Consider the following 24,680-nt stretch of genomic DNA (forward strand, 5'->3'; position numbering starts at 1 on the left):
ATATAAATGCACGTTATTGTTGTTGTTGTTATAAAAGATACTTAACTCACTGGAGACTCTGACTGAAGACCAAGTTCCAATCCTGATCTCCTTTTCTTCCCTCCTTTTCTAAAGGCAGTGACTCAGCCTGGGGTACAGTTTTATTGGTGTCAGCATCCTATGGCCGCTCTTCAAGATTCTTACAACGGCAATCAGCACAGACCTTCGATCTGTCGCAGTCGCGCCCCCCCCTCCCCCCGCCAGTGACTGACCCTCATTGTATTCACCATTTCAGTCGACCATCGCTAGGAGGTGATTCACCACAGGGAGGGAGGGGAAGGTCGCAGGGTCAAACCCAGATCTCCTCGAGGCCGACCTTAAGAGTTGCACTGGGAGCAGGTTGCCCACTTGTCCTCCCTGGTGGGCTTCCTGTGATGGTCATTATTGTAGAGTTCCTCTCCCAAGAACAGGAATTGGCCGTGCTCTGTTATGTTACCCCATGTTGGTTTTAGCTCATTGTTAAAGGGATCCGGATTGCTGATTTTTCCCGTGTTTTTCTCCCACAGCTTTTGCCAGGGAACACTGGAAGGAGGACTGGTTTTTCGGATACCAGTTCTTGAATGGCTGTAACCCAGTGCTGATACAGAAATGCGAGAAAATCCCAGAGAATTTTCCTGTGACAGATGCCATGGTCAAGACATCTCTCGGGGAATCCGAACTGGAACAGGAAATTAAGGTACATTTGTGATTGAACCTTACACTGAGGGTCGGAGGTTAAACTGGGGCACAAGGAATCATGGGATCCGGTTGAGGAACAGGTAGGAAGCTAATTGTTTCCCTACATTTTCTTGGAGAATTTTGTAGCCATTGCTGCGAGGGATGTCAGTGTTTGAGACAACAAACCTCTTCTACTGTTTCAACCCATGTCAGTCGGCATCAAGCACTGCCAGGGCAAACCTAAGATGGGTAAACCTTACAAGTCATCTGTAGGGTTGCCATCTCTGGTTGGAGGCATTCCTGGAGATTTGGTCACATGATTGTCTGACCACATGACATCTGACCATGTGATGCCTGATCGCATGACATCTGGTCACGTGACGTCCTGATCATAGGACTTGTACAAACGTTATTCCACTTACAACGGTTGGGTCCCCTGTAGTTGAGTATCTTTGCCTGTTGTTTCGCCCCAGTGGTTGTTGTGCGAGAAGTTGCAAGAACCAGGAGGCCTCACGTGAGCAGGCGAAGAGGGGAAACATAAAAACTACAGCACAGGCGGCGGTCTTCATCCACTGTGCTCGCTGGCCTACACTGGCTCCCGGTTAAGCAACGCCTCGATTTCAAAATTCTCATCCTTGTTTTCAAATCCCTCCATGGCCCTACCTCTGTAACCTCCTCCAGCCCCACAATCCCACTGAGATCTCTGCGCGCCTCTAATTCTGGCCTTCCAGAGCATCCCTGATTATAATCGCTCCACCATTGGTGGCCGTGCTTTCAGCTACCAAGGTCCTCAGCTCTGGAATTCCCTCCCTAAACCTCTCTGCCTCTCTACCTCTCTTTCCTCCTTTAAGATGCTCCTTAAAACCTACCTCTTTGACCAAGTCATCTGCCCTAATTTCTCTTATGCGACTTGGTGTCAAATTTTGTTTTATAACACTCCTGTGAAGCGCCTTGGGCTGTTTTACTGCGTTACAGATGCTATATAAATACAAGTTGTTGTTGTTGTGCTGGCGCTCTCTCCTGTAACCTCCAGATCCTATTGTATTCCTCCTTTTCAAATATTTACCCCCTTCCCTTTTAGCCTCTACCTCAATAGCCACATGTGGTGAAGCACCCCACGGTCCAACAGCCCTCAGTTCAAGAACCTTCCTCCTCCCTTCCCCTTGGTTCTTCCAGTGAGAATCCTTGGTTTCTGTTCCCTAGTTCCCCATTCGCCCACCAGTGGAAGTCATCTTTCATTATTTACCCACAGTAAGGTCCCACATTTCACTCACTGCTCCTCTCTGTGCCGCCCCCACTCACCATGTTGTTGCTGGTAATCCCGGCTCTGCAAGACATGGTGGTTCCCACGCCCACCCCACCATTTTCTCCCCCCCCCACCTCGCTTCAGCCCCAACGCCGTCCCTTTCTCTTTCCTCAGTCCCCTTGTCTTCCCCGTCACCTTCTCTTTCCCCACCCCTTCTCTTCCCCAAAGTCTTCCTCTATCTCCCCAAGCCCCTATTCCCATCGCCCTCGAGCCCACATTCCCCCCATCCCATCTCCTTCGCTCTTGAAGCCCCCAGTCTCACTCTTTCTGCCTGAGCCCACATTCCTCTGACCTCCCATCCCTGATCCCCCATTCCCCAGTCTCCCTCTCCCCCCAAACCTCTATTTCCCAGTCTCCTCCCTCCACCCGAGCCCCCATTTCCCAGTCTCCTTTGCTCCCTGAACCCTATTCCCCAGTCTTCCTCTCCCCCCGAACCTCTATTTCCCAGTCTCCCCCTCTCCGCCTGAGCCCTCATTCCCCAGACCCCATCTCTCCCCAAACCCCCATTCCCCAGTCTTCCTCTCCCCGAACCTCTATTTCACAGTCACCCTCTGTCCACCCGAGCCACCATTCCCCAGACCCCATCTCTCCCCAAACCCACATTTCCCCTCCGAGCCCACATTCCACACTCTCCCTCTCTTTCCACCCAAGCACCTATTCCCCAGGCTCCCCCTCTCACCTGCATGGGAACAACATCACCTTCAAGTTCCCCACCAAGTCACACACTATCCCGACTTATTTTTATTCATTTACGGCATGTGGGCGTCGCTGGCAAGGCCGGCATTTATTGCCCACCCCTAATCGCCCTCGAGAAGGTGGTGGTGAGCCGCCTTCTTGAACTGCTGCAGTCCGTGTGGTGAAGGTACTCCCACAGTGCTGTTAGGGAGGGAGTTCCAGGATTTTGACCCAGCGACGATGAAGGAACGGCAATATGCTTCCAAGTCAGGATGGTGTGTGGAGGGGAATTTGGAGGTGGCGGTGTTCCCATGCATCTGCTGCCCATGTCTAGGTGGTAGAGGTCGCGGGTTTGGGAGGTGCTGCCGAAGATGCCTTGGTGAGTTGCTGCAGTGCATCATGTTGATGGTACACACTGCAGCCACGGTACGCTGGTGGTGGAGCGAGTGAATGTTTAAGGTGGTGGATGGGGTGCCGATCAAGCGGGGCTGCTTTGTCCTGGACGGTGTCGAGCTTCTTGTGTGTTGTTGGAGCTGCACTCATCCAGGCAAGTGGAGAGTATTCCATCACACTCCTGACTTGCGCCTTGTAGGTGGTGGAAAGGCTTTGGGGAGTCAGGAGGTGGGTCACTCGCTGCAGAATACCTAGCCTCTGACCTGCTCTTGTAGCCACAGTATTTATGTGGCTGGTCCAGTTAAGTTTCTGGTCAATGGTGACCCCCAGCATGTTGTGGGGGATTCGATGATGGTAATGCCATTGAATGTCAAGGGGCGGTGATTAGACTTTCTTCTTTTGTAAATACATCAGCTGTTCCTTCATGGTCACCGGGTCAAAATCCTGGAACTCCCTCCCTAACAGTACTGTGGGAGCACCTTTACCGCACGGACCACAGAAGTTCAAGAAGGCCCACCACCACTTTTGCCGGGCAACCAGGGATAGGCAACATATGCCGGCATTGGCAGCGTTGCCCACATCCCAAGAACAAGCCAAGAGGACAGAATGGATAACAGGACACCCAGGGTTGCAGACATTGCCCTATTGTCCATGCCATTCAATTATTGGTGCCCTAATGAGAGACTGTCCTGGCACTGAATGCCAGGTGGTCGCCTTACCTAAGGAAGGACATACTCGCCTTAGAGCGGGTGCAACGAAGGTTCACTAGACTGATTCCTAGGATGGGAGGTTTGTCCCATGAGGACAGATTGAGTAGAATGGGCCTCTATTCTCCGGAGTTTAGAAGAATGAGAGGTGATCTCATTGAAATGTATAAAATTCTTAGAGGTCTTGACAGGGTAGATGTTGAGAGGCTGTTTCACCGGGCCGGAGAATCTAGAAATAGACATCATAGTCTTAAGATAAGGGGCCAGGCATTCAGCACTGAATTGAGAAGAAATTTCTTCAGAGGGTGGTGAATCTTTGGAATTCTCTACCCCAGAGGGCTGTGGCGGCTCAGTCGTTGAGTATATTCCAGAGTGAGAGCGATAGATTTTTGAGCACGAAGGGAATGAAGGGATATTGTGATCGGGTGGGAAGGTGGAGTTGAGGTAGAAGATCAGCCATGAACTTATTGAATGGCAGAGGAGGCTCAAGGTGCCGTATGGCCGACTCCTGCTCCTATTTCTTATGTTCTTAACTGCCAACGTAACATCTGCCAATACTCTCTTCCAATGGCTTAGCTGTTGAGTCAAATACAGGCCTGAAGCTAATAACAAGCCATTACTCTACTGTTACTATCACCACAGGTAGGCCAGCCCTGTCCCCTGTATGTTTAGCTACTTTACATTCCTCTTTAACGGGCTGTTTGCAGGATCCCCTTAGACTCAGCCCAAACACTCAGCTCCTGATCTCCAGCAGAGGCGAGGCACCTCCCTACAGTGAGAGCCAAACCCGTGGGACCAATCGCTGCATTTTAATTGGGGCCTTTTCACGGGATATGTGGAAGCTGGGATAGCCCTGCCCCTCTCTAGATTTCTCTTGCTGTCGTTTGTTGAAGGCAAATGAAAGACGATGGAACGCCACTGAATCCCAGCGCAGCCAACATTCCCCACCCCCCAGCGGGTAAGATGCGAATTGGGGACCCAGAAGCACGTGGAGCAGGAAGTCTGCAGAGGAGGCATAGGTGAAGGGACGGAGGGCTCTGAACTGTATAATGAATCCTGATGACCTCCTGCATAGATACTGTATCAGGACAATGGCTAACTGTGTTGTTGAAACATTCCCGTTGTTTCCCTCACTTTGTGTTTGTTGTAGAACGGCAGTATCTTCGTTGTGAACTACAAGGTGTTGGACGGAATTGCTACCAATGTCATTAATGGCGTCCAGCAGTACCTGGCAGCGCCCATCTGCCTGCTGTACCTCGACAAGCAGAACCACATGATGCCCATTGCCATCCAGGTAGGAGATTGCAACACACAGACGTGGAAATGGTTTTTGGTTTGCTGCATCTAAACCACAAAGGGAAATCTTCCTGAAATGTTGGCTATTCCCCTTAGAATTTTAATGTATTATTTATCACTTGGTCCCACAGGGGTCCAAATTAATCATCAACGATGGATTCAATCACTCCTTTTTTAAAGAAGGGTCTTACTGTCTGCTACTAATCACAATCAGGTGAGGACAGAAGTTATGCTAAACTTCTATCGAACCTTGGAGCATTGTGTACAGTTCTGGTCGCCATATTATAATAAGGATATAGAGTCACTGGAGAGGGTGCAAAAACGATTTACAAGGGTGATACCGGAAATGCTTTGGAAAGGATGAACAGGCTGGGTCTCTTTGGAGGCTGAGGGGTGACCTAATCAAATAGAAAATTCAGAAGAAACTTCTTTACCCAGAGAGTGGTGAGAATGTGGAACTCACTACCACAGGGAGTAGTTGAGGCAAATAATATAGATGCATTTGAGAGGAGGCTAGATAAGCATATGAGGGAGAAGGGAATAGAGAGTTATGCTGATAGTTAGATGAGGAAAGACGGGAGGAGGCTCGAGTGGCGCACAGACTCCGGCACGGACTGGTTGGGCCGAATGGCCTGTTTCCGTGCTGTATATCCGATGTAAGCCTATGTCATGTTTAGGCTTAGCTGAGGGAGTGCTGCACTGTCGGAGGTGCTGTCTTTTGGATGAGACATTAAACCGCCCCATCTGCTTTCTCAAGTGGACGTAAAGATCCCACGGCACTATTTCGAAGAAGAGTAAGGGAGTTCTCCCCGGTTATCCTGGAAAATATTTATCCCTCAATCAACATCACTAAAAAAACAGATTTCCCGGTCATTATCACATTGCTGTTTGTGGGAGCTTGCTGTGCGCAAATTGGCTGCCGCGTTTCCTACATTACAACGGCGACTACACTTCAAAAAAAGTACCTCATTGGCTGTAAAGCGCTTTAGGATGTCCTGAGGTCATGATAGGCGCTATAGAAATGCAAGTCTTTCTTTCTAACAATGTCCCCTAGTCCGAGACTCCCCAGCCAACGGAAATAGTTTCTCTCTATCTACCCTATCAGTTTGCCTTTATATCTTGTGTTGCAGTTGAAGCAAACCCCAGGAAAAGACAATCCAATTTTCCTTCCCTCGGATCCTGAGCTCGACTGGCTGCTGGCCAAGATGTGGGTGCGGAGTGCAGATTTTCAGCTCTATCAATTGATCTCCCACCTTCTGAAGACTCACCTGATTGTGGAGCCATTCTGCATTGCCACCATAAGACAACTACCACACGTGCATCCCATTTGCAAGGTACGAAACTCAAGAGAAACGCCACAAGTAACTTACATTCTGAAAGACTGTGTTAGTTACCCAAAGAGAAGCATTGCTATTATTGCAGAAAACATCCCTTCATTAGTATACAGCAAGAGAAATAATGGCCCAGAAATTCGGGTCGGGGGCTTCCCGCGGGTGCAAGCCCCCGACCTGCACTTACCTAGCGCGCCGGCCGTTGAGCTGTGGGCCCACGTGGGATTCCTACCCTGGGCCTCCTCCAACTGCTGGCACGCAGTGCTTGTGTATCCCGGGGCGCAGTTAGCTCAAAGCGTCCCCTGGGATCACGTGGGCCATGGGGAGCCAATGGTAGCAGGGAATGCTTCATTCATAAGTTTGACAGGAAAACTGTCAAACCTATAAATACTATAAGCCCCAAAACATCACTAAATCTTCAAATAAATTTTTAAAAATCACATTATTAAAATAAACTATAAATTACATGAAATTGTGGCAGAGCCACTGAGGGACTCTGAACAACTGTACATAATTCCTTTTAACGATGTGTTAGCTACAGACTAAATTTGTATCATTGTATATACTGTTTGCATGCACGGTGCGCGGTCCCTTTAAAAGCATGGGCAAACGCGATGACGTCATGCCGCTAATCATGTGATCACCCAAACACGGGAAAAACGTGCTGATGCCATGATGCCATCCATGGGACCGCCCAGGCAGTCCTCGTGGAGCCTCCGACCTGTTAAGACCTGTATTCATAGTTCTCTTGCATCAATCTGTTTAAACTCGTTAGTTTGACATTAAAAACATTTTTGATTGATTGCCTGCGTCGAACTCAATCTCTAGATAGGAATTTGACCATTCCTACAAAATAACTATTTTAAACAATAATTTAGATTTTTGAAAAATTAATTACATTTTCTAACGGGGCTAAAAATAAACTTACCTTTCTTTAAAGTATTTAAAAATAATAAACCTGTGGAATAAATGTTTTAATTTTAATTAATTCACCACTTACCTTGTAAAAAGCAGGCCTTGCGACTGCTTTTTACATATCTAACTTCTGGAGACTTACCCTCCCGGGAAAACCTGGAAAAAAAACGTAAGTGCGACGCGCACACGCTGCCTCTCCGGCGCACGCATTCCACTTCTGAACCCCTTCTTTCAGGGGAACGGAAGTGCCGGTTTCCCGCGCATGCGCAGTGCATGCATGAAACCGGCACTTCCATTGGGCTTACGGGTGAGTACCCCGTGCGTACTCACCCATGGAGACCCGAATTTCTGGGCCAATGTGCTGGTAAATCGGCCCAGAAATTCGGGTCTCCACGGGTGAGTACGCACGGGGTACTCACACGTAAGCCCAATGGAAGTGCCAGTTTCGTGCATGCACTGCGCATGCGCGGGAAACCGGCACTTTTGTTCCTTTGAACGAAGGGGTTCAGAGGTCGAACGCGTGCGCAGGGGAGTCTGCGCGTGCGCTTTGAACTTACGTTTTTTTTTTACAGATTTTTCCGTGAGGGTAAGTCTTTAGAACTTAGAAATTTAAAAAGCAGGCGTAAGGCCTGCTTTTTACAAGGTAAGTGGTCAATTAATTAAAATTAAAACATTTTTTCCACAGGTTTATTATTTTTAAATACTTTGAAGCAAGGTAAGTTTATTTTTAGCCCTGTTAGAATATAAAATTATTTTCTTCAAAAATTTAAATTATTGTTTAAAATAGTTATTTAATGTAATTTATAGTTTATTTAAAAAATGTGACTTTAAAAAAAAATTTATTTGAAGGTTTACTGCTATTTTGGGGCCGTAGTATTTATAAGTCTTGACAGCTCTTCCTGTCAAGACTTATGAATGGGCATTCCCTGCTCCGATTGGCTGCCCATGGCCCACGTGATCCCAGGGGACGCATCGAACTAACTGCGCCCCTGGGACACGCAAGCACTGCGCGCCGGCAGCTGGGCCAGGCCCCAGATCGGAATTCCACGGGGCCCTACAGCTCAACGGCCGGCGCGCTAGGTAAGTGCACCCGCGGGAAGCCCCCGACCCGAATTTCTGGGCCAATATCTGTTGCATTTCCAGCTTTTTCCAGTTCTGATGAAGGGTCCCAGACCTGAAACGTTAACTCTGTTTCTCTCTCCACGGGTGCTGTCTGGCCTGCTGAGTATTTCCAGCATTTTCTGTTGTTATTTCAGATTTCCAGCATCCGCAGTATTTTGCTATTAAACTAGTTTAGCCATTCATTGCCACATCTGGCTGGACCACGTAAAGCATGATCGGGTCCTGCTCTTCTCTGCCAAAACTGCTCACTACTCCAAGATCATCCTGGAATGGAAAATTACCCGCGGCTTCTCTTCTCTACTACCAACCATCTACTGAAACCCCTCTCCCCTGCCTCCTCGAGCCTCCCCTCCAACAACAAGTGCGAGGAGCTCATGGGCTTCTTTGTCACTCAGATTGAGACCATTCGTCCAGCTGCCTCTGCCGTGTCCCTCCATTCCCTAGCCCACTGGGCCGAACTTCCCGCAAAGATCCCCCTAGCCCTCGGCCTGAATTTGCATTGTTCTCTAGTTTCTCACCTATCTCCCCTCACGACCTCTCCAAGCTTATCTTGTCCATGAGATCCACCTCCTGATCCCTCATCCCTGTTCCACTAAACTGCTGACCGCAAAAACTTCCCTCCCTGGCACCCACGCTAGCTAATACTGTAAATGATTCCCTCTCCTCTGGTACTGTCCCGCTCCCTTTAAATTCTGCCGTCATTCGGCCTCTCTTTGTAAAACTCATCCTTGACCCCTCTGTCCTTGCAAACTACCTCCCCATCTCCAACCTCCCTTCCTCTCCAAAATCCTTCAATGTGTTGTCAAATCCCTGCCCATCTTTCCCGCAACTCCATGTTTGAACCTTTCCAATGAGGTTTCTGCCCCTGCCACAGTACTCAAACAGCCCTTATCAGTCACAAATAACACCTTAAGCAACTTGGTGGACTATCCCTCCTCACACCTACTCAACCCGTCTGCAGCCTTTGACACAGTTGACCACACCATCCTCCTCCAACGTCTCTCCTCCTTCGTACAGCTGGGTAAGACTGCCCTCGCCTGGTTCCATTTTGATATATCCAGACGTAGTCAGAGAATCTCCTGCAATGGCTTCTCTTCATTTTGCAGATCAGCCATGATCTTACTGAATGGCGGAACAGGCTCGAGGGGCTGAATAGCCTACTCCCGTTCTTATGTGCCGCAGCTCATCTGCTGCTGAAATGCTCATCCATACTTTTACCTTCAGGCTCAACAATTCCAATAGTCCACTCTCAGTAAACTTGGGCTCATCCTAACTCACACCAAGTCCAGTTCACCCATCACGGCTGTGTTCACCGAGCATCATTGGCACCCGGTCCATCAACGTCTCAAATTTAAAATTCTCATCCTTCCTATCTCTGCAACTTCCTCTGTTATCTGAATGGCAATAGATTGGGAGAAGGGGAAGTGCAACGAGACCTGGGTGTCCTTGTGCACCAGTCGCTGAAGGTAAGCATGCAGGTGCAGCAGGCGGTTAAAAAGGCAAATGGTATGTTGGCCTTCGTAGCGAGAGGATTCGAGTACAGGAGCAAGGATATCTTGCTGCAGTTCTACAGGGCCTTGGTGAGACCACACAGAATCACAGAAGAATCACAGAAACCCCACAGTGCAGATAGAGGCCATTTCGGCCCATCGAGCCTGCACCGACACATATCCCACCCGATCCCCGTAACCCCTACACCAACACATATCCCACCCTATCTCCATAACCCCACACATTTTAATCCCCCTAACACTAAGGGTCAATTTATCATAGCCAATCAACCTAACCTGCACATCTTTGGACTGTGGGAGGAAACCGGAGCACCCGGAGGAAACCCACGCAAACACGGGGCGAATGTGCAAACTCCACACAGACAGTCACCTGAGGCCGGATTCGAACCTGGGTCCCTGGCGCTGTGAGGCAACAGTGCTAACCACTATGCCACCGTGCTGCCCTTGAGTATTGTGTGCAGTTTTGGTCGCCTTCCTGCCATGGAAGGAGTTCAGCGAAGATTCACCAGGCTGATACCTGGGATGGCAGGAATGACGTATGAGGAGAGATTGGGTCGATTGGGCTTATACTCGCTGGAGTTTAGAAGAATGAGAGGGGATCGCATTGAAACTTATAAAATTCTGACAGGGCTAGACAGACTAGATGCAGGAAGGATGTTCCCGATGGTCGGGGAGTCCAGAACCAGGGATCGCAGTCTAAGGATAAGGGGTAAGCCATTTAGGACAGAAATTAGGAGAAATTTCTTCACCCAGAGAGCGGTGAACCTGTGGAATTCTCTACCACAGAAGGCATTAGAGGCCAATTCATTAAATATATTCAAGAAGGAGTTGGATATATTTCTGAAGGCTAAAGGGATCAAGGGGTATGGGGAGAAAGCAGGGACAGGGTACTGAATTTGGATGATCAGCCATGATCTCATTGAATGGCGGAGCAGGCTCGAGGGGCCGAATGGCCTACTCCTGCTCCTAGCTTCTATGTTTCTATGTTTCCTCCAGCCCCACAACCCTCTGAGAACTCTGCGTTCCTCCAATCCTGGCCTCTTGTACATCCCCGATCGGCTTCGCCCCACCAATGGCGATCATGCCATCAGCCGCCTAGACGCTAAGCTCTGGAATTCCCTCCCTAAACCTCTCCGCCTCTCCACCTCCCCCTCTCCTCCTTGAATCAAGATTTCTGTATATCAGAAATGAATGCAGTGAATGTGAAGTGATTGGATCCGGTGAGATTTTACACAGTGTAACTGAGTAGGGAAGGGTTTGGTCTATTAATCTTCTATGGAATGGGTCTGAATGAGAAGGGTTTAACCATTTGCCTTCTAGACAATGGGAGTGAAAGAAAGGGCACTGCTCCCTTGGGATTATATATATTGGGACCGAATGGGAATGTTTTGATCCACTGGGACTCAATGGGGTGTGCAAGTGGTTGGTCCATTAGACGACGAGGGGATTAAATGGGACGGGTTTAATCCAATCTGTATTCTATATATTGGAACTCAATAGAAAGAGGTTGGTCCATTGGTATTTTATACAGTGGAACTGAATAGGAAGGACTTTGGTCCATAGGGATGCTATAGTGGGATTGAATGAGAGTGGTTTAGTATACTGGAATTCTCCTTGTACTCTGAATGTCTTTGGAGCTCACTGTATTTCCTCTCTTGGTTTGATGCCCTGTCTTACCAGTTCAGGATGGACCAGATCTTACCGGTTCCAATTAATTGATGTATTCTTTCAGCTCCTTACTCCTCACACGCGATTCACGCTGGAGATAAACACTCGCGGCAGAGAAGAGCTGACATCTGAAAATGGAATTATAAACAAGGTTAGTCTCGTTTGATAAGCTCTCTCTGTTCAGTCTCATTGTGAGTTTTTTTCAAATATAAATGTTGTGCCCATCAAGGTATGGGTTGTTGGTGCATGGGAATGGAACACTTTCCCTTAAAGGCACCCAGCATCAGAATTAAACACTCCCAGGGCAGGTACAGCACGGGGTTAGATACAGAGTAAAGCGCCCTCTACACTGTCCCATCAAACACTCCCAGGGCAGTTACAGCACGGGTTAGATACAGAGTAAAGCTCCCTCTACACTGTCCCATCAAACACTCCCAGGGCAGGTACAGCACGGGTTAGATACAGAGTAAAGCTCCCTCTACACTGTCCCATCAAACACTCCCAGGGCAGGTACAGCACAGGTTAGATACAGAGTAAAGCTCCCTCTACACTGTCCCATCAAACACTCCCAGGGCAGGTACAGCACGGGTTAGATACAGAGTAAAGCTCCCTCTACGCTGTCCCATCAAACACTCCCAGGGCAGGTACAGCACGGGTTAGATACAGAGTAAAGCTCCCTCTACACTGTCCCATCAAACACTCCCAGGACAGGTACAGCATGGGTTAGATACAGAGTAAAGCTCCCTCTACGCTGTCCCATCAAACACTCCCAGGGCAGGTACAGCACGGGCTAGATACAGAGTAAAGCTCCCTCTACACTGTCCCATCAAACACTCCCAGGGCAGGTACAGCACAGCTTAGATACAGAGTAAAGCTCCCTCTATACTGTCCCATCAAACACTCCCAGGTTAGTACAGCATGGGTTAGATACAGATTAAATCTCCCTCTACACTATCCCATCAAACACTCCCAGGGCCGGTGCAGCACTGGTTAGATACCGAGTAAATCTCCCTCTACACTGTCCCATCAAACACTCCCAGGGCAGGTACAGCACGGGTTAGATACAGAGTAAAGCTCCCTCTACACTGTCCCATCAAACAGTCCCAGGGCAGGTACAGCACGGGTTAGATACAGAGTAAAGCTCCCTCTACACTGCCCCATCAAACACTCCCAGGGCCGGTGCAGCACTGGTTAGATAGAGAGTAAAGCTCCCTCTACACTGTCCCATCCAACACTCCCAGGGCAGGTACAGCACGGGTTAGATACAGAGTAAAGCTCCCTCCACACTGTCCCATCAAAACTCCCAGGCAGGTACAGCATGGGTTAGATACAGAGTAAAGCTCCCTCTACACTGTCCCATCAAACACTCCCAGGGCAGGTACAGCACAGGTTAGATACAGAGTAAAGCTCCTTTTTATTGACACAACAGTGCATCTCATCCCTAACCTCAGAAGGGCACTCCCTGTTGCACTAGTGTGACATTTTTCCAGTCTCCAAATAATCCATCCTTGTGGCCTCAGATTGAGATTGCCAATTTCCTGTCTCAAATTTTTGTGTCAACTTGGATGATCTTTAGTCCACTCACCCCATCAACCCTGATGGAGGACTTTGCAGCCGTTGAGATCCTTGTCCAACATCTCCACCAGGCCTGCAGGTGAAGCTGACAGAGCAGTGACCTGGACAGCCATGGTCCTCCTAACTCGTGGTCTTCTCCTCCCTCTATCTGAATCTTCACGTTGCTTGACTACGTAAATCCCCATTCACTCCCAGACTGAACGGAACTGCAGTTATGGGCTACATCGGTCCATTGTTTCCCAGTAAGTAAAGGGTGTTCTAATCAAATGTAAAACACAATGCGTACAGGTTTCCTTTCAAATAAAAAGGATCTGCTCCTGTCTGATAGCCAATATTACTCTCATCTCCAGCCTAAACCGTTTGTCCATCACTACCTTTTTCTCAATGTTATCAATGCTACTCCAAAGTCGCAATGCAGATTCTGCCCGCTAAGAGGCACAATGGACATGAGCTTCACCGCGCGTCAATTACAAGAGAAATGCAGGGAACAGCACCAACCGCTGTACGTGGCCTTCTTTGACCTCACAAAGGCCTTCGACACTGTCAACCGTGAGGGATTATGGAGGGTCCTCCTCAAATTCGGCTGCCCTCAAAAGTTTGTCTCCGCCTGCTTCATGACGACATGCAAGCCGTGATCCTGAGCAACGGTTCCACCACAGGCCCAATTCACGTACGGGCCGGGGTCAAGCAAGGCTGTTTCATCGTACCAACGCTCTTCTCGATCTTCCTTGCTGCAATGCTCCACCTCACCCTCAGTAAGCTCCCTGCTGGAGTGGAGCTAATTTACAGGACAAACAGGAAACTGTTCAACCTCCGTCGCCTCCAGTCCAGATCCAAGGTCGTCCCATCATCTGTCGTCAAATTACAGAATGCAGACGACGCTTGCATCTGCGCACACTTGGAGGTTAAACTTCAAACCATCATCAACATCTTCACCAAAGCGTACAAGAGCATGGGCCTTACACTAAACATCCGTAAGACAAAGGTCCTCCACCAACCTGCCCCCACCACACAGTAATGCCCCCCCGATTATCAAAATCCACGACAAGGCCTTGGAAAACATGGACCACTTTCCATACCTCTGGAGCCTACTGTCAACAAGGGCAGATGTCGATGACGAAGTCCAACACTACCTTCAGTGTGCCAGTGCAGCCTTCGGTCGCCTGAGGAAGAGAGTGTTTGAAGACCAGGACCTCAGACCCAGCACCAAGCTCATGGTCTACAGAGCAGCAGTGATACCCGCCCTCCTGTATGCCTCAGAGACATGGACCATGTACAGCAGGCACCTCAAAGCACTGGAGAGGTACCACCAATGCTGCCTCCGCAAGATCCTGCAAATCCATTGGCAGGATAGGCGCACCAACGTCAGTGTTCTCGCTCAGGCCAACATCCCCAGCATCGAAGCTTTGACCACGCTCGATCAGCTCCGATGGACGGGTCACATCGTCCACATGCCCGATACGAGACTCCCAAAACAAGCGCTCTACTCGGCGCTCCCACACAGCAAGAGAGCTCCAGGTGGGCAGCAGAAATGCTTCAAGGACACTCTCAAAGCCTCCTTGAAAAAGTGCAACATTCCCACCGACACCTGGGAATCCCTGGCCCAAGACCGCACAAAGTGGAGGAGAAGCATCCGGGAAGGCGCCGAACACCTCGAGTCTCTTCGCCTGGACCAAGCGGAAGCCAAGCGCAGGCAGCGTAAGGAGCGCATGTCAACCCAAGCACGCCACCCACCCGTCCCTTCAACCACCGTCTGCCCCACCTGTGACAAAGACTGTAGGTCCCGCATTGGACTCATCAGTCACCTGAGAACTCATTCTTAATGTGGAACCAAGTCATCCTCATTCCGAGGGACTGCCTAAGACAAAGAAAAGACTATGTTCATTGCTCTTCTGAAATTTGCTCACTTGTTCCTGCTAAACCCCAAACTCTGTTACCTGCATCTTCTGTTTGTTGAATTAAGGTTGCTTGTACCACCTCATTCTATCCCAGGACCTCAGAACTGTGCAACCCTTTCCATTGTCGTCCCTTCCCATCAGTCGCTTAAAACTCAAACTGATATCGTTTAACCACTAATTACTGATTTATCTCAGTTTTTTTCCTACACTCAGTAATGTCCTACACCATGGGCAGGATTTTCATTGGGTCCTGGAGGCGGGATTGGAGGCGTGTGGGGGGTTAAAATCTCGATCGTGGGGGCACGAACCCATCCCGCCCCCAACCCGCCTCCATGCTAGTTTCAAAGAAAGCGGGTCCCTGACCTGTGCTGGGACCCACCTCCCCGAGGCGGGAAGGGGATTAGTGCCAATTAACTGTCTGTTAACAGGTAGTTAACAGGCAGTTTTTAGCCTAATCCCTATTTTTATAGCTGAAGTGTGGGATTCCCGACGGCTCCAAACCACGGCAAGTTAGCGAGGCGGACCGTCGGGCTGAAGGGCTTGGAGGGTTCGAGATGTCCGATGTTCAGGTGAGTGATGGGTGCATGAGTGCAGAGGTAAGTGTGTTTGGTGTGTGTAAAGTGTTTAAAGAAGTTTAATTACCTTTACTTACCTTTACAGCCTTCCTTCCTTCGGGTCTCGGGAGACCCTCATCTCACCGGCACAGAAAGCAGAATGGCCGCGAGCTGTCAAAAGTTGCAGCATTCAGCTTTCTGTTCTGGAGAGATCTCTAAATCAGCCTGAGAGGAAGGAATTAACTTGGAATACAGATTGTCAGTGTTTGACAGCTTCAAACAGCTGTCAAACGCTGATATTTCATCTGTCAAAAGCTCTTGACAGATGAAATGTCAATCTGTGACGTCACCTGTTGCCGGGTGGCCCTTACTTGGCCTGCTGAGCCCGCTGGGCGGGCTCAACAAGGTCAATCAAGTGAAAATCGCGTGGGTTGGCCACAACTCGATGGAGGCGGGACTACAACCCCGAAAGTTGTAGTCCCGCCTCCTACCCGACTCCAGTATCAAAATCCAGCCCTATATGTCAGGCGTGGCTCAGTCTGAGTCAGAGGTCGTGGGTTCAAGTCCCACCCCAGAGACTTGAGCACAGAAACCTAGGCTGACACTCCCAGTGCAGTGCTGAGGGAGTGCGGCACTGTCGGAGGGTGGCGTCTTTTGGATGAGACGTTAAACTGAGGCCCTGTCTGCTCTCTCAGGTGGACGTAAAAGATCCCGTGGCACTATTTTGAAGAAGAGCAGGGGAGTTATCCCCAGTGTCCTGGGCTGATATTTATCCCTCAAAATCAACATTTATAAACCAGATTATCTGCTCATTATCTCATTGCTTTTGTGGGAGCTTGCTACATTACAACAGCAACTACTCTTCGAAAAAAGTACTTCATTTGGCTATAAAGCGGTTTGGGATGTCCTGTGGTGAAAGGTGCTGTATAAATTCAAGTCTTTCATTCTGTTATGGGCCTTGGCCTTTCACCTAGGCTTCTTACTAATATAAACAAAACCTCATCTGTAGTTCACTGTCCATCCCTTGTCTGCACCAACTCTGATCACTTGCCCTCAACAGATAGGCTTAAATCTTTGTTCTTCATCCAAAAGGCATTTGCTGCTGGGGTTGCAGGCCACACTTTGCTAACTCAGAGAGAGTTCCTCGCCATCACCTACCAATCATTGTGCCTACCAGAAAGCTTGGAGCTGCGTGGAGTCAATGAACTAAAGGGCTACTATTATAAAGATGACGGCCTGAAGATATGGTCTGCGATTCACAAGTAAGTGATAGGCGGCGAAGTCTTTGCTAATCTGGGATATGGGAGGCGAGTGGGAAAGGCTCCTGAGCTTAGATTGATCTCCTGATTGAGATTCCGTCCCGTTGTCCATGGGAGTCGGGGAGAAGTCTCACGGTTTTCTCTGGGAAAGGTTTCTCCTCCCTCAGGAGATTAAGATGAAGGCGAAGAGGAGATTTGATCGAGGTGTTTAAAATCACGAAGGATTTAGATAGAGTGAATAAAGGAAAACTGTTCCCAATGGCTGGAGGGTCGATAACCAGAGGGCACAGAGTTACGGTGATTGGCAAAAGAACCAGAGGCAACAGGAGGAAAAACCTTTTTATGTAACGAGTGGTTTTATGTAATCTCATTGAAACTTATAAAATTCTAACAGGACGAGACAGACTAGATGCAGGAAGGATGTTCCCAATAGCAGGGGAGTCCAGAACCAGGGGTCACAGTCTAAGGATAAAGGGGTAAGCCATTTAGGACTGAGATGAGGAGGAATTTCTTCACCCAGAGAGTGGTGAACCTGTGGAATTCTCTACCACAGAAGGCAGTAGAGGCCAATTCATTAAATATATTCAAGAAGGAGTTGGATATATTTCTTGAGGCTAAAGGGATCAAGGGATATGGGGAGAAGGCAGGGACAGGGTACTGAATTTGGATGATCAGCCATGATCTCATTGAATGGCGGAGCAGGCTCGAGGGGCCGAATGGCCTACTCCTGCTCCTATCTTCTATGTTTCTATCGTTAGGATTTGGAACGCGCTGCCTGATAGGGCGGTGGATACAGATTCAATAGTAGTCTTCCAAAGGGAATTGGATAAATACTCGAAGGGGAAAAAATTGCAGGGATATGGGGAAAGAGCGGATGGAGTGGGATTAACTGGATTGCTCTTCGAAAGAGCCGGCACAGACTCGATGGGCCGAATGACCTCCTCCTGTGCTGTGCTATTCTCTGATTCTATAAGTGGCTCTGGGAGAGTCCACACCAGTTCAAGGTGTGGATGGCTCTGTATGGGGTGGCACAGTGTGATGAAATGAATGGTCGTTTCTCATTCCTTGTTTTGCCTTCTTATTGCGGGGATTATCCTTCAGAGGACTTGCTGTCGCTTCAATTGCTGATCACTGTAAATCTGTGCCCTCTGGTTACCGACCCTTCAGCCATTGGACAGGTTGGGTGACTGGGCAGAAGCATGGCAGATGCAACATAATGTGGATAAATGCGAGGTTATCCACTTTGGTGACAAAAACAGGAAGGCAGATTATTATCTGAACGGCAATAGATTGGGAGAAGGGGAAGTGCAACGAGACCTGGGTGTCCTTGTGCACCAGTCGCTGAAGGTAAGCATGCAGGTGCAGCAGGCGGTTAAAATGGCAAATGGTATGTTGGCCTTCGTAGCGAGAGGGTTTGAGTACAGGAGCAAGGATGTCTTGCTGCAGTTGTTGGGGCCTTGGTGAGACTGTGGCGTTGCCACATTGGGGAAACACTGTGTGTATGTAGATAAACCTGTATAATGCCCTTTTAACTGCTGTATTCCCCTCCCCCCGCAAGACAGTTGCAAGCTGAGAGGAATAAGGCACGTTCAGACTTGCCTGCTGCTGATAGAAGGAAAACCAATCAGGTTCCAGCAGGTGACCAATCCGTGAGTCATCACAGGTTCGCGGGCTTCACGAATTCAGTACTGTATTGTGAGAGTTGGAGTAAAGACCTATTTCTTGTAGCTCGCTGTGTTGCCTATTTCTTTACGCGGGAGACCGTAGTCCCCCACAAGACCACAATTTGAGTATTGTGTGCAGTTTTGGTGGCCTTATCTGAGGAAGGACGTTCTTGCCGTGGAGGGAGTGCAGTGAAGATTCACCAGGCTGATACCTGGGATGGCAGGAATGACGTATGAGGAGAGATTGGGTCGATTGGGCTTATACTCACTGGAGTTTAGAAGAATGAGAGGGGATCTCATTGAAACTTATAAAATTCTAACAGGACTAGACAGACTAGATGCAGGAAGGATGTTCCTGATGGCCGGGGAGTCCAGAACCAGGGGTCACAGTCTAAGGATAAGGGGTAAGCCATTTAGGACAGAGATGAGGAAGAATTTCTTCACCCAGAGAGTGGTGAACCTGTGGAATTCTCTACCACAGAAGACAGTAGAGGCCAATTCATTAAATATATTCAAGAAGGAGTTAGATATATTTCTTAAGGCTAAAGGGATCAAGGGATATGGGGAGAAAGCAGGGACAGGGTACTGAGTGTGAATGATCAGCCATGGTCTCATTGAATGGCGGTGCAGGCTCGAGGGGCCGAATGGCCTACTCCTGCTCCTGTCTTCTATGTTTCTATGTTTCTATGACCTTTATCCTACAAGGTTGTACATAGCGTGTGATGCGCCATCAATTACTCATAAAAGACTGAGAGTTAGAAGAGTAACTAAAGGCTTTTATTAACAACAGAATGGAGGTCTGCCTCGCGTGGTCGACCGGTCCATGATACTAAGGGCTGGGGAGCAGTCACCTTTATACTAGGACCTGTGGGAGGAGTCAGCCGAGGCATGTCCAGGCATGTACACAGTGGAATACAAACAGGACAAACAGGAATACAAACAGTGGTTTACCACATTCACCCCTTGTTTAAAATTGAGTCCGGCGGGGTGAAGTGTATTAAAAGTTAGTGTATTGGAGTCTCTCCGGAGGTCTTGTCTGCCGCTGTGATCTGCGTGGCGACGGCAGGGGTAGTGAAGTTTCCGGCGTCGAGTCCAGCGTAGGCTGTGGCACAGGCGTGTCGTCCTCGTAGATGTCGAGCGGGTCGCGGGGCCCAGGCCTGCCGTCTGCTGGGGCTGGATATCGGATCGTGGGGGGGGGTGGTAGTGGGTAGTGGGTTACTGCAGCCCCCGAGGGTGCAAGGTCTCTTATGGAGACTGTGTCCTCCCGCCCGTCCGGGTATGCGATGTAAGCATACTGGGGGTTGGCGTGGAGGAGGTCGACCCTCTCGACCAGGGGGTCCGTTTTATGGGTCCTCACGTGTCTCCTCAGTAGGACCGGCCCTGGGGACGTCAGCCATGGCGGTAGCGATGTCCCCGATGTGGACTTCCTTGGGAAGACAAACATTTTCTCATGAGGGGTGGCGTTAGTGGCAGTGCAGAGCAGTGACCGAATAGAGTGGAGCGCATCGGGGAGCACATCCTGCCAGCGGGAGGTTGGAAGGCCCCTAGACTTTAAGGCTAGCAGGACGGCCTTCCAAACTGTCGCATTTTCTCTTTCCACCTGTCCGTTCCCCCGGGGATTGTAACTGGTGGTCCTGCTTGTGGCAATACCCCTAGTTAGCAGGTACTGACGGAGTTCGTCGCTCATAAACGATGAGCCCCGGTCGCTATGGATATAGCTGGGGAAGCCGAACAGGGTGAAGAGGTTGTTCAGACATTTAATGACCGTGGCACTGGTCATGTCCGGGCAGGGGAAGGCGAACGGGAAACGGGAGTACTCATCAATAATATTGAGGAAGTACACATTGCGGTCGGAGGAGGGGAGAGGCCCTTTAAAATCGACGCTCAGGCGCTCGAAGGGGCGAGTGGCTTTTATCAGGTGGGCCCTGTCTGGTCTATAAAAGTGCGGTTTGCACTCAGCGCAGACTTGGCAGTTCCTGGTCATGGTCCTGACCTCCTCAATAGAGTAAGGCAGGTTGCGGGCCTTGATGAAGTGGAAGAACCTGGTGACCCCCGGGTGGCAGAGGTCATTGTGGAGGGCCCGCAGTCTATCGATCTGCGCGCTGGCGCAGGTGCCACGCGATAGCGCATCCGGGGGTTCATTTAGCTTCCCGGGCCGGTACAAGATCTCGTAGTTGTAGGTGGAAAGTTCGATTCTCCACCTCAAGATCTTGTCATTTTTGATTTTGCCCCTCTGCTTGTTGTTAAACATAAAAGCAACTGAACGCTGGTCAGTGAGCAGGGTAAATCGTTTTCCGGCCAGGTAGTGCCTCCAATGACGCACAGCCTCCACAATCGCCTGGGCCTCCTTCTCAACAGCGGAGTGTCTGGTCTCCGGGCCTTGGAGGGTTCGTGAAAAGAAGGCCACGGGTCTCCCCGCCTGATTGAGGGTAGCGGCCAGGGCAAAGTCAGACGCGTCGCTTTCCACCTGGAAGGGGATGGATTCGTCCACTGCGTGCATGGTGGCTTTGGCAATGTCCTCCTTGATACGGTGGAAGGCTAAGCGGGCCTCTGCCGTCAAGGGAAAAGAGGTGGACTTGATCAGCGGACGGGCCTTGTCCGCATAGTAGGGGACCCACTGGGCGTAATAGGAGAAAAACCCTAGGCACCTCTTCAGGGCCTTGAGGCAGTGGGGCAGTGGAAGTTCCATAAGGGGACGCATCCGGTCGGGGTCGGGGCCGATGACTCCGTGTTCCACAACACAGCCAAGGATGGCGAGGCGGTTTGTGCGGAATATGCACTTCTCCTTGTTATATGTCAGGTTTAGGAGTTGGGCGGTGCGGAGGAATTTTTCGAGGTTTGCGTCATGGTCCTGCAAGTCACGGCCGCAGATGGTCACATTGTCCAGATATGGGAAAGTGGCCTGCAACGCATTTTGGAAGACGGAGACCCCGTTGGTGACGCCAAAGGGAACCCTAAGGAAGTGATAGAGGCGGCCGTTTGCCTCAAAGGCAGTGTACTGGCGGTCCTCAGGGCGGATGGGGAGCTGGTGGTACACTGATTTCAGGTCAATGGTCGAGAAGACGCGGTACTGCGCGATCTGGTTGACCATATCAGCTATACGGGGGAGTGGGTAGGCGTCCAGCAGGGTGTAGCGATTTATTGTCTGGCTGTAGTCGATGACCAGGCGCTGCTTCTCGCCGGTCTTAACGACCACAACCTGGGCTCGCCAGGGGCTGGTGCTGCCCTCAATAATCCCTTCTTTCAGGAGCCGCTCCACTTCGGTTTGAATGAAAACCCTGTCCCCGGCACTGTATCGCCTGCTCTTTGTGGCGATGGGCTTACAGTCGGGGGTGAGGTTAGCAAACAGTTGGGGGGGGGTGACTCTGAGTGTGGAGAGGTTGCACCTGGTGCGCGGTGGGCAATTTGGAAGCTGCTGGCTGCGGACTGTGAGTGGGGGTAGGGGTCCACCGTACGCCATCGTAACACTTTTAAGGTGGCACTGAAAATCTAACCCCAGCAGGACGGCAGCGCAGAGGTCAGGCAGGACCAGAGGTTTAAAATGATCGTACACGGTCCCGTCTACTACGAGTGTCACCACGCAGTAGCCGCCGATGTCCGCCGACTGGGACTCGGAGGCCATAGAAATCCGCTGTTGCGCAGGCAGGACTGGGAGAGAGCAACGCCGCACCGTGTCGGGGTGGATGAAGCTCTCCGTGCTCCCAGAGTCAAAAAGGCAGATTGTATCGTGACCATTTACCTTAATGTCCATTGTGGAACTGGCCAGTTGGTGCGGTCTCGCTTGGTCCAGTGTAACGGATGCCAGCGTAGGGGTCGGTGTGTCGCTGCGGGTATCAGATGAGGCGGTGTCGGGGGCCTGCTGCGTCCCGGCTGTCGTCCAAGATGGCGGCGTCCATGATCCCCATGTGGCTGGAGGCGTCCAAAATGGCTGCTGTACCGGTGATTCGCACATGGCCGGGGAGGTCCAAGATGGCGGCCCGCATGGCCCACACGCGGCGCTGCTGGGGTTCGGGGTGGCTTTGGCCCTGCAGGCGCTAGCGTAGTGTCCCTTCTTCCCGCAGCCCGAGCAGATCGCGTTTTTCGCCGGGCAGCGCGCTCTGGGGTGTTTTGCCTGGCCACAGAAGTAGCATTTCTGGCCTTGGGGCACTGCTGTCTGGCCTTGGGACACTGCTGCGGTAGTTGGGCCGTTGTTGGGGTGTGGCTGGGGTGGCACGGCGCTATGAGGCGGTCCTACCGTGTCCCAGGCTGTCATTCCCCGCGGCGTCCACAGTGCAGAGGAGTAGGCATCCATGCCCTGGTAGGCTGCATCCAACGATAGTGCGAGTTCAGAGGCCTTGTTGAGGTCGAGGTTACTCTGCTCCAACAGTCGCTGTCGGGTGTAATTGGATCTGTGGCCCGCTACAAAAGCGTCCCGGATAAGTTCCTCTGTGTACACGGCGGCCTTTACATCCTTACAACCACAGGCCCGGCCAAGCACAGACAGTGCCTGAAGGTATTCCACGGTCGATTCCCCAGGTTGTTGTTTACGACTCCCCAGGAGGTGCCTGGCGTACACTTCGTTCACTGGGCGCGTGTACTGGTCCTTGAGGAGCTTGATAGCGTCCACGTACGAGGTCGCGTCTTGGATGACCGAGTACACTCGGTGGTTCACTTTGGAGGTCAGGACATCCAGTTTGTCCTCGTCCGATTTGATTGCTTCGGAGGCGGTCAGGAATTTTTCGAAACACTTAAGCCAGTGAGTAAACTTGGTGGATGAGTCCGCCTCCCGATGATCTAAGTCCAGGCATGCTGGTGTGAGGATCTTCTCCATTATAAAAATGTTGTTAATAAAATTGATGTGCTATCAATTACTCATAAAAGACTGAGAGTTAGAAGAGTAACTAAAGGCTTTTATTAACAACAGAATGGAGGTCTGCCTCGCGTGGTCGACCGGTCCATGATACTAAGGGCTGGGGAGCAGTCACCTTTATACTAGGACCTGTGGGAGGAGTCAGCCGAGGCATGTCCAGGCATGTACACAGTGGAATACAAACAGGACAAACAGGAATACAAACAGTGGTTTACCACAGCGTGTAAAGTGTTTTTGCACTCGTGACTGATCCTTAACACATCTGAATGTGACCTTCAGCTTCGTGACCAAGATTGTGATGTTCTACTACGAGAATGACCAGCAAGTCACGGATGATCCTGAGCTTCAGGCCTGGATTAAGGACCTCACTGAAGTTGGATTTCAAGATCTTAAAAACTCTGGTAAGTGAATGTTAACTGGTGCGTGAGCAGAAACTGCTACAGGTGGACTGCTTTCCTTTCAAAGAGTGTCATGACCAGGATTCTCCCTATTACAGTGATAAGCTAACAGTGGAGCACAGCTGCAGCAGAAACATAGAAACATAGGAGATAGGAGCAGGAGTAGGCCATTCAGCCCCTCGAGCCTGCTCCGCCATTCAATGAGATCATGGCTGATCATCCAAACTCAGTACCCTGTCCCTGCTTTCTCCCCATATCCCTTGATCCCTTTAGCCTTAAGAAACATATCCAACTCCTTCTTGAATATATTTAATGAATTGGCCTCAACTGCCTTCTGTGGCAGAGAATTCCACAGGTTCACCACTCTCTGGGTGAAGAAATCCCTCCTCATCTCTGTCCTAAATGGCTTACCCCTTATCCTTAGACTGTGACCCCTAGTTCTGGACTCCCCCGCCATCGGGAACATCCTGCATCTAGTCTGTCTAGTCCTGTTAGAATTTTATAAGTTTCAATGCGATCCCCTCTCATTCTTCTAAACTCCAGTGAGTATAAGCCCTATCGACCCAATCTCTCCTCATACGTCATTCCTGCCATCTCAGGTATCAGTCTGGTGAATTTTCACTGCACTCCCTCCTTGGCAAGAACATCCTTCCTCAGATAAGGCGACCAAAACTGCACACAATACTCAAGGTGTGGTCTCACCAAGGCCCTGTACAACTGCAGCAAGACATCCTTGTTCCTGTACTCAAACCCTCTCACTACGAAGGCCAACATACCATTTGCCTTCTTAACCGCCTGCTGCACCTGCATGCTTACCTTCAGCGACTGCTGCACAAGAACACCCAGGTCTTGTTGCACATCCC

The 24,680-nt window shown here is 50.2% G+C and overlaps 1 protein-coding gene across 5 annotated transcripts in view; it reads left to right on the forward strand.

Moving 5' to 3' along the window:
* The window catches only part of LOC147090655 (polyunsaturated fatty acid 5-lipoxygenase-like), a 56,755-nt gene that overhangs the window by 19,630 nt on the left and 12,445 nt on the right, over window positions 1-24,680 (forward strand). For 4 of the 5 annotated variants that reach the window (XM_085977429.1, XM_085977428.1, XM_085977427.1 and 1 more), the window contains 6 exons: window positions 546-715; window positions 4,928-5,071; window positions 6,204-6,407; window positions 11,685-11,771; window positions 16,740-16,909; window positions 23,699-23,820. In XM_085977429.1, coding sequence (XP_085833555.1) covers window positions 546-715; window positions 4,928-5,071; window positions 6,204-6,407; window positions 11,685-11,771; window positions 16,740-16,909; window positions 23,699-23,820 — 897 coding nt within the window. The remainder of the gene's footprint in view (window positions 1-545; window positions 716-4,927; window positions 5,072-6,203; window positions 6,408-11,684; window positions 11,772-16,739; window positions 16,910-23,698; window positions 23,821-24,680) is intronic. The other variant, XM_085977426.1, reaches the window with a different exon arrangement.

This window comes from Somniosus microcephalus, unplaced genomic scaffold (assembly GCF_052327205.1).
Source record: "Somniosus microcephalus isolate GS21.2 unplaced genomic scaffold, FLI_Smic_1.0 unresolved_chr4, whole genome shotgun sequence".
NCBI lineage: Eukaryota > Metazoa > Chordata > Chondrichthyes > Squaliformes > Somniosidae > Somniosus > Somniosus microcephalus.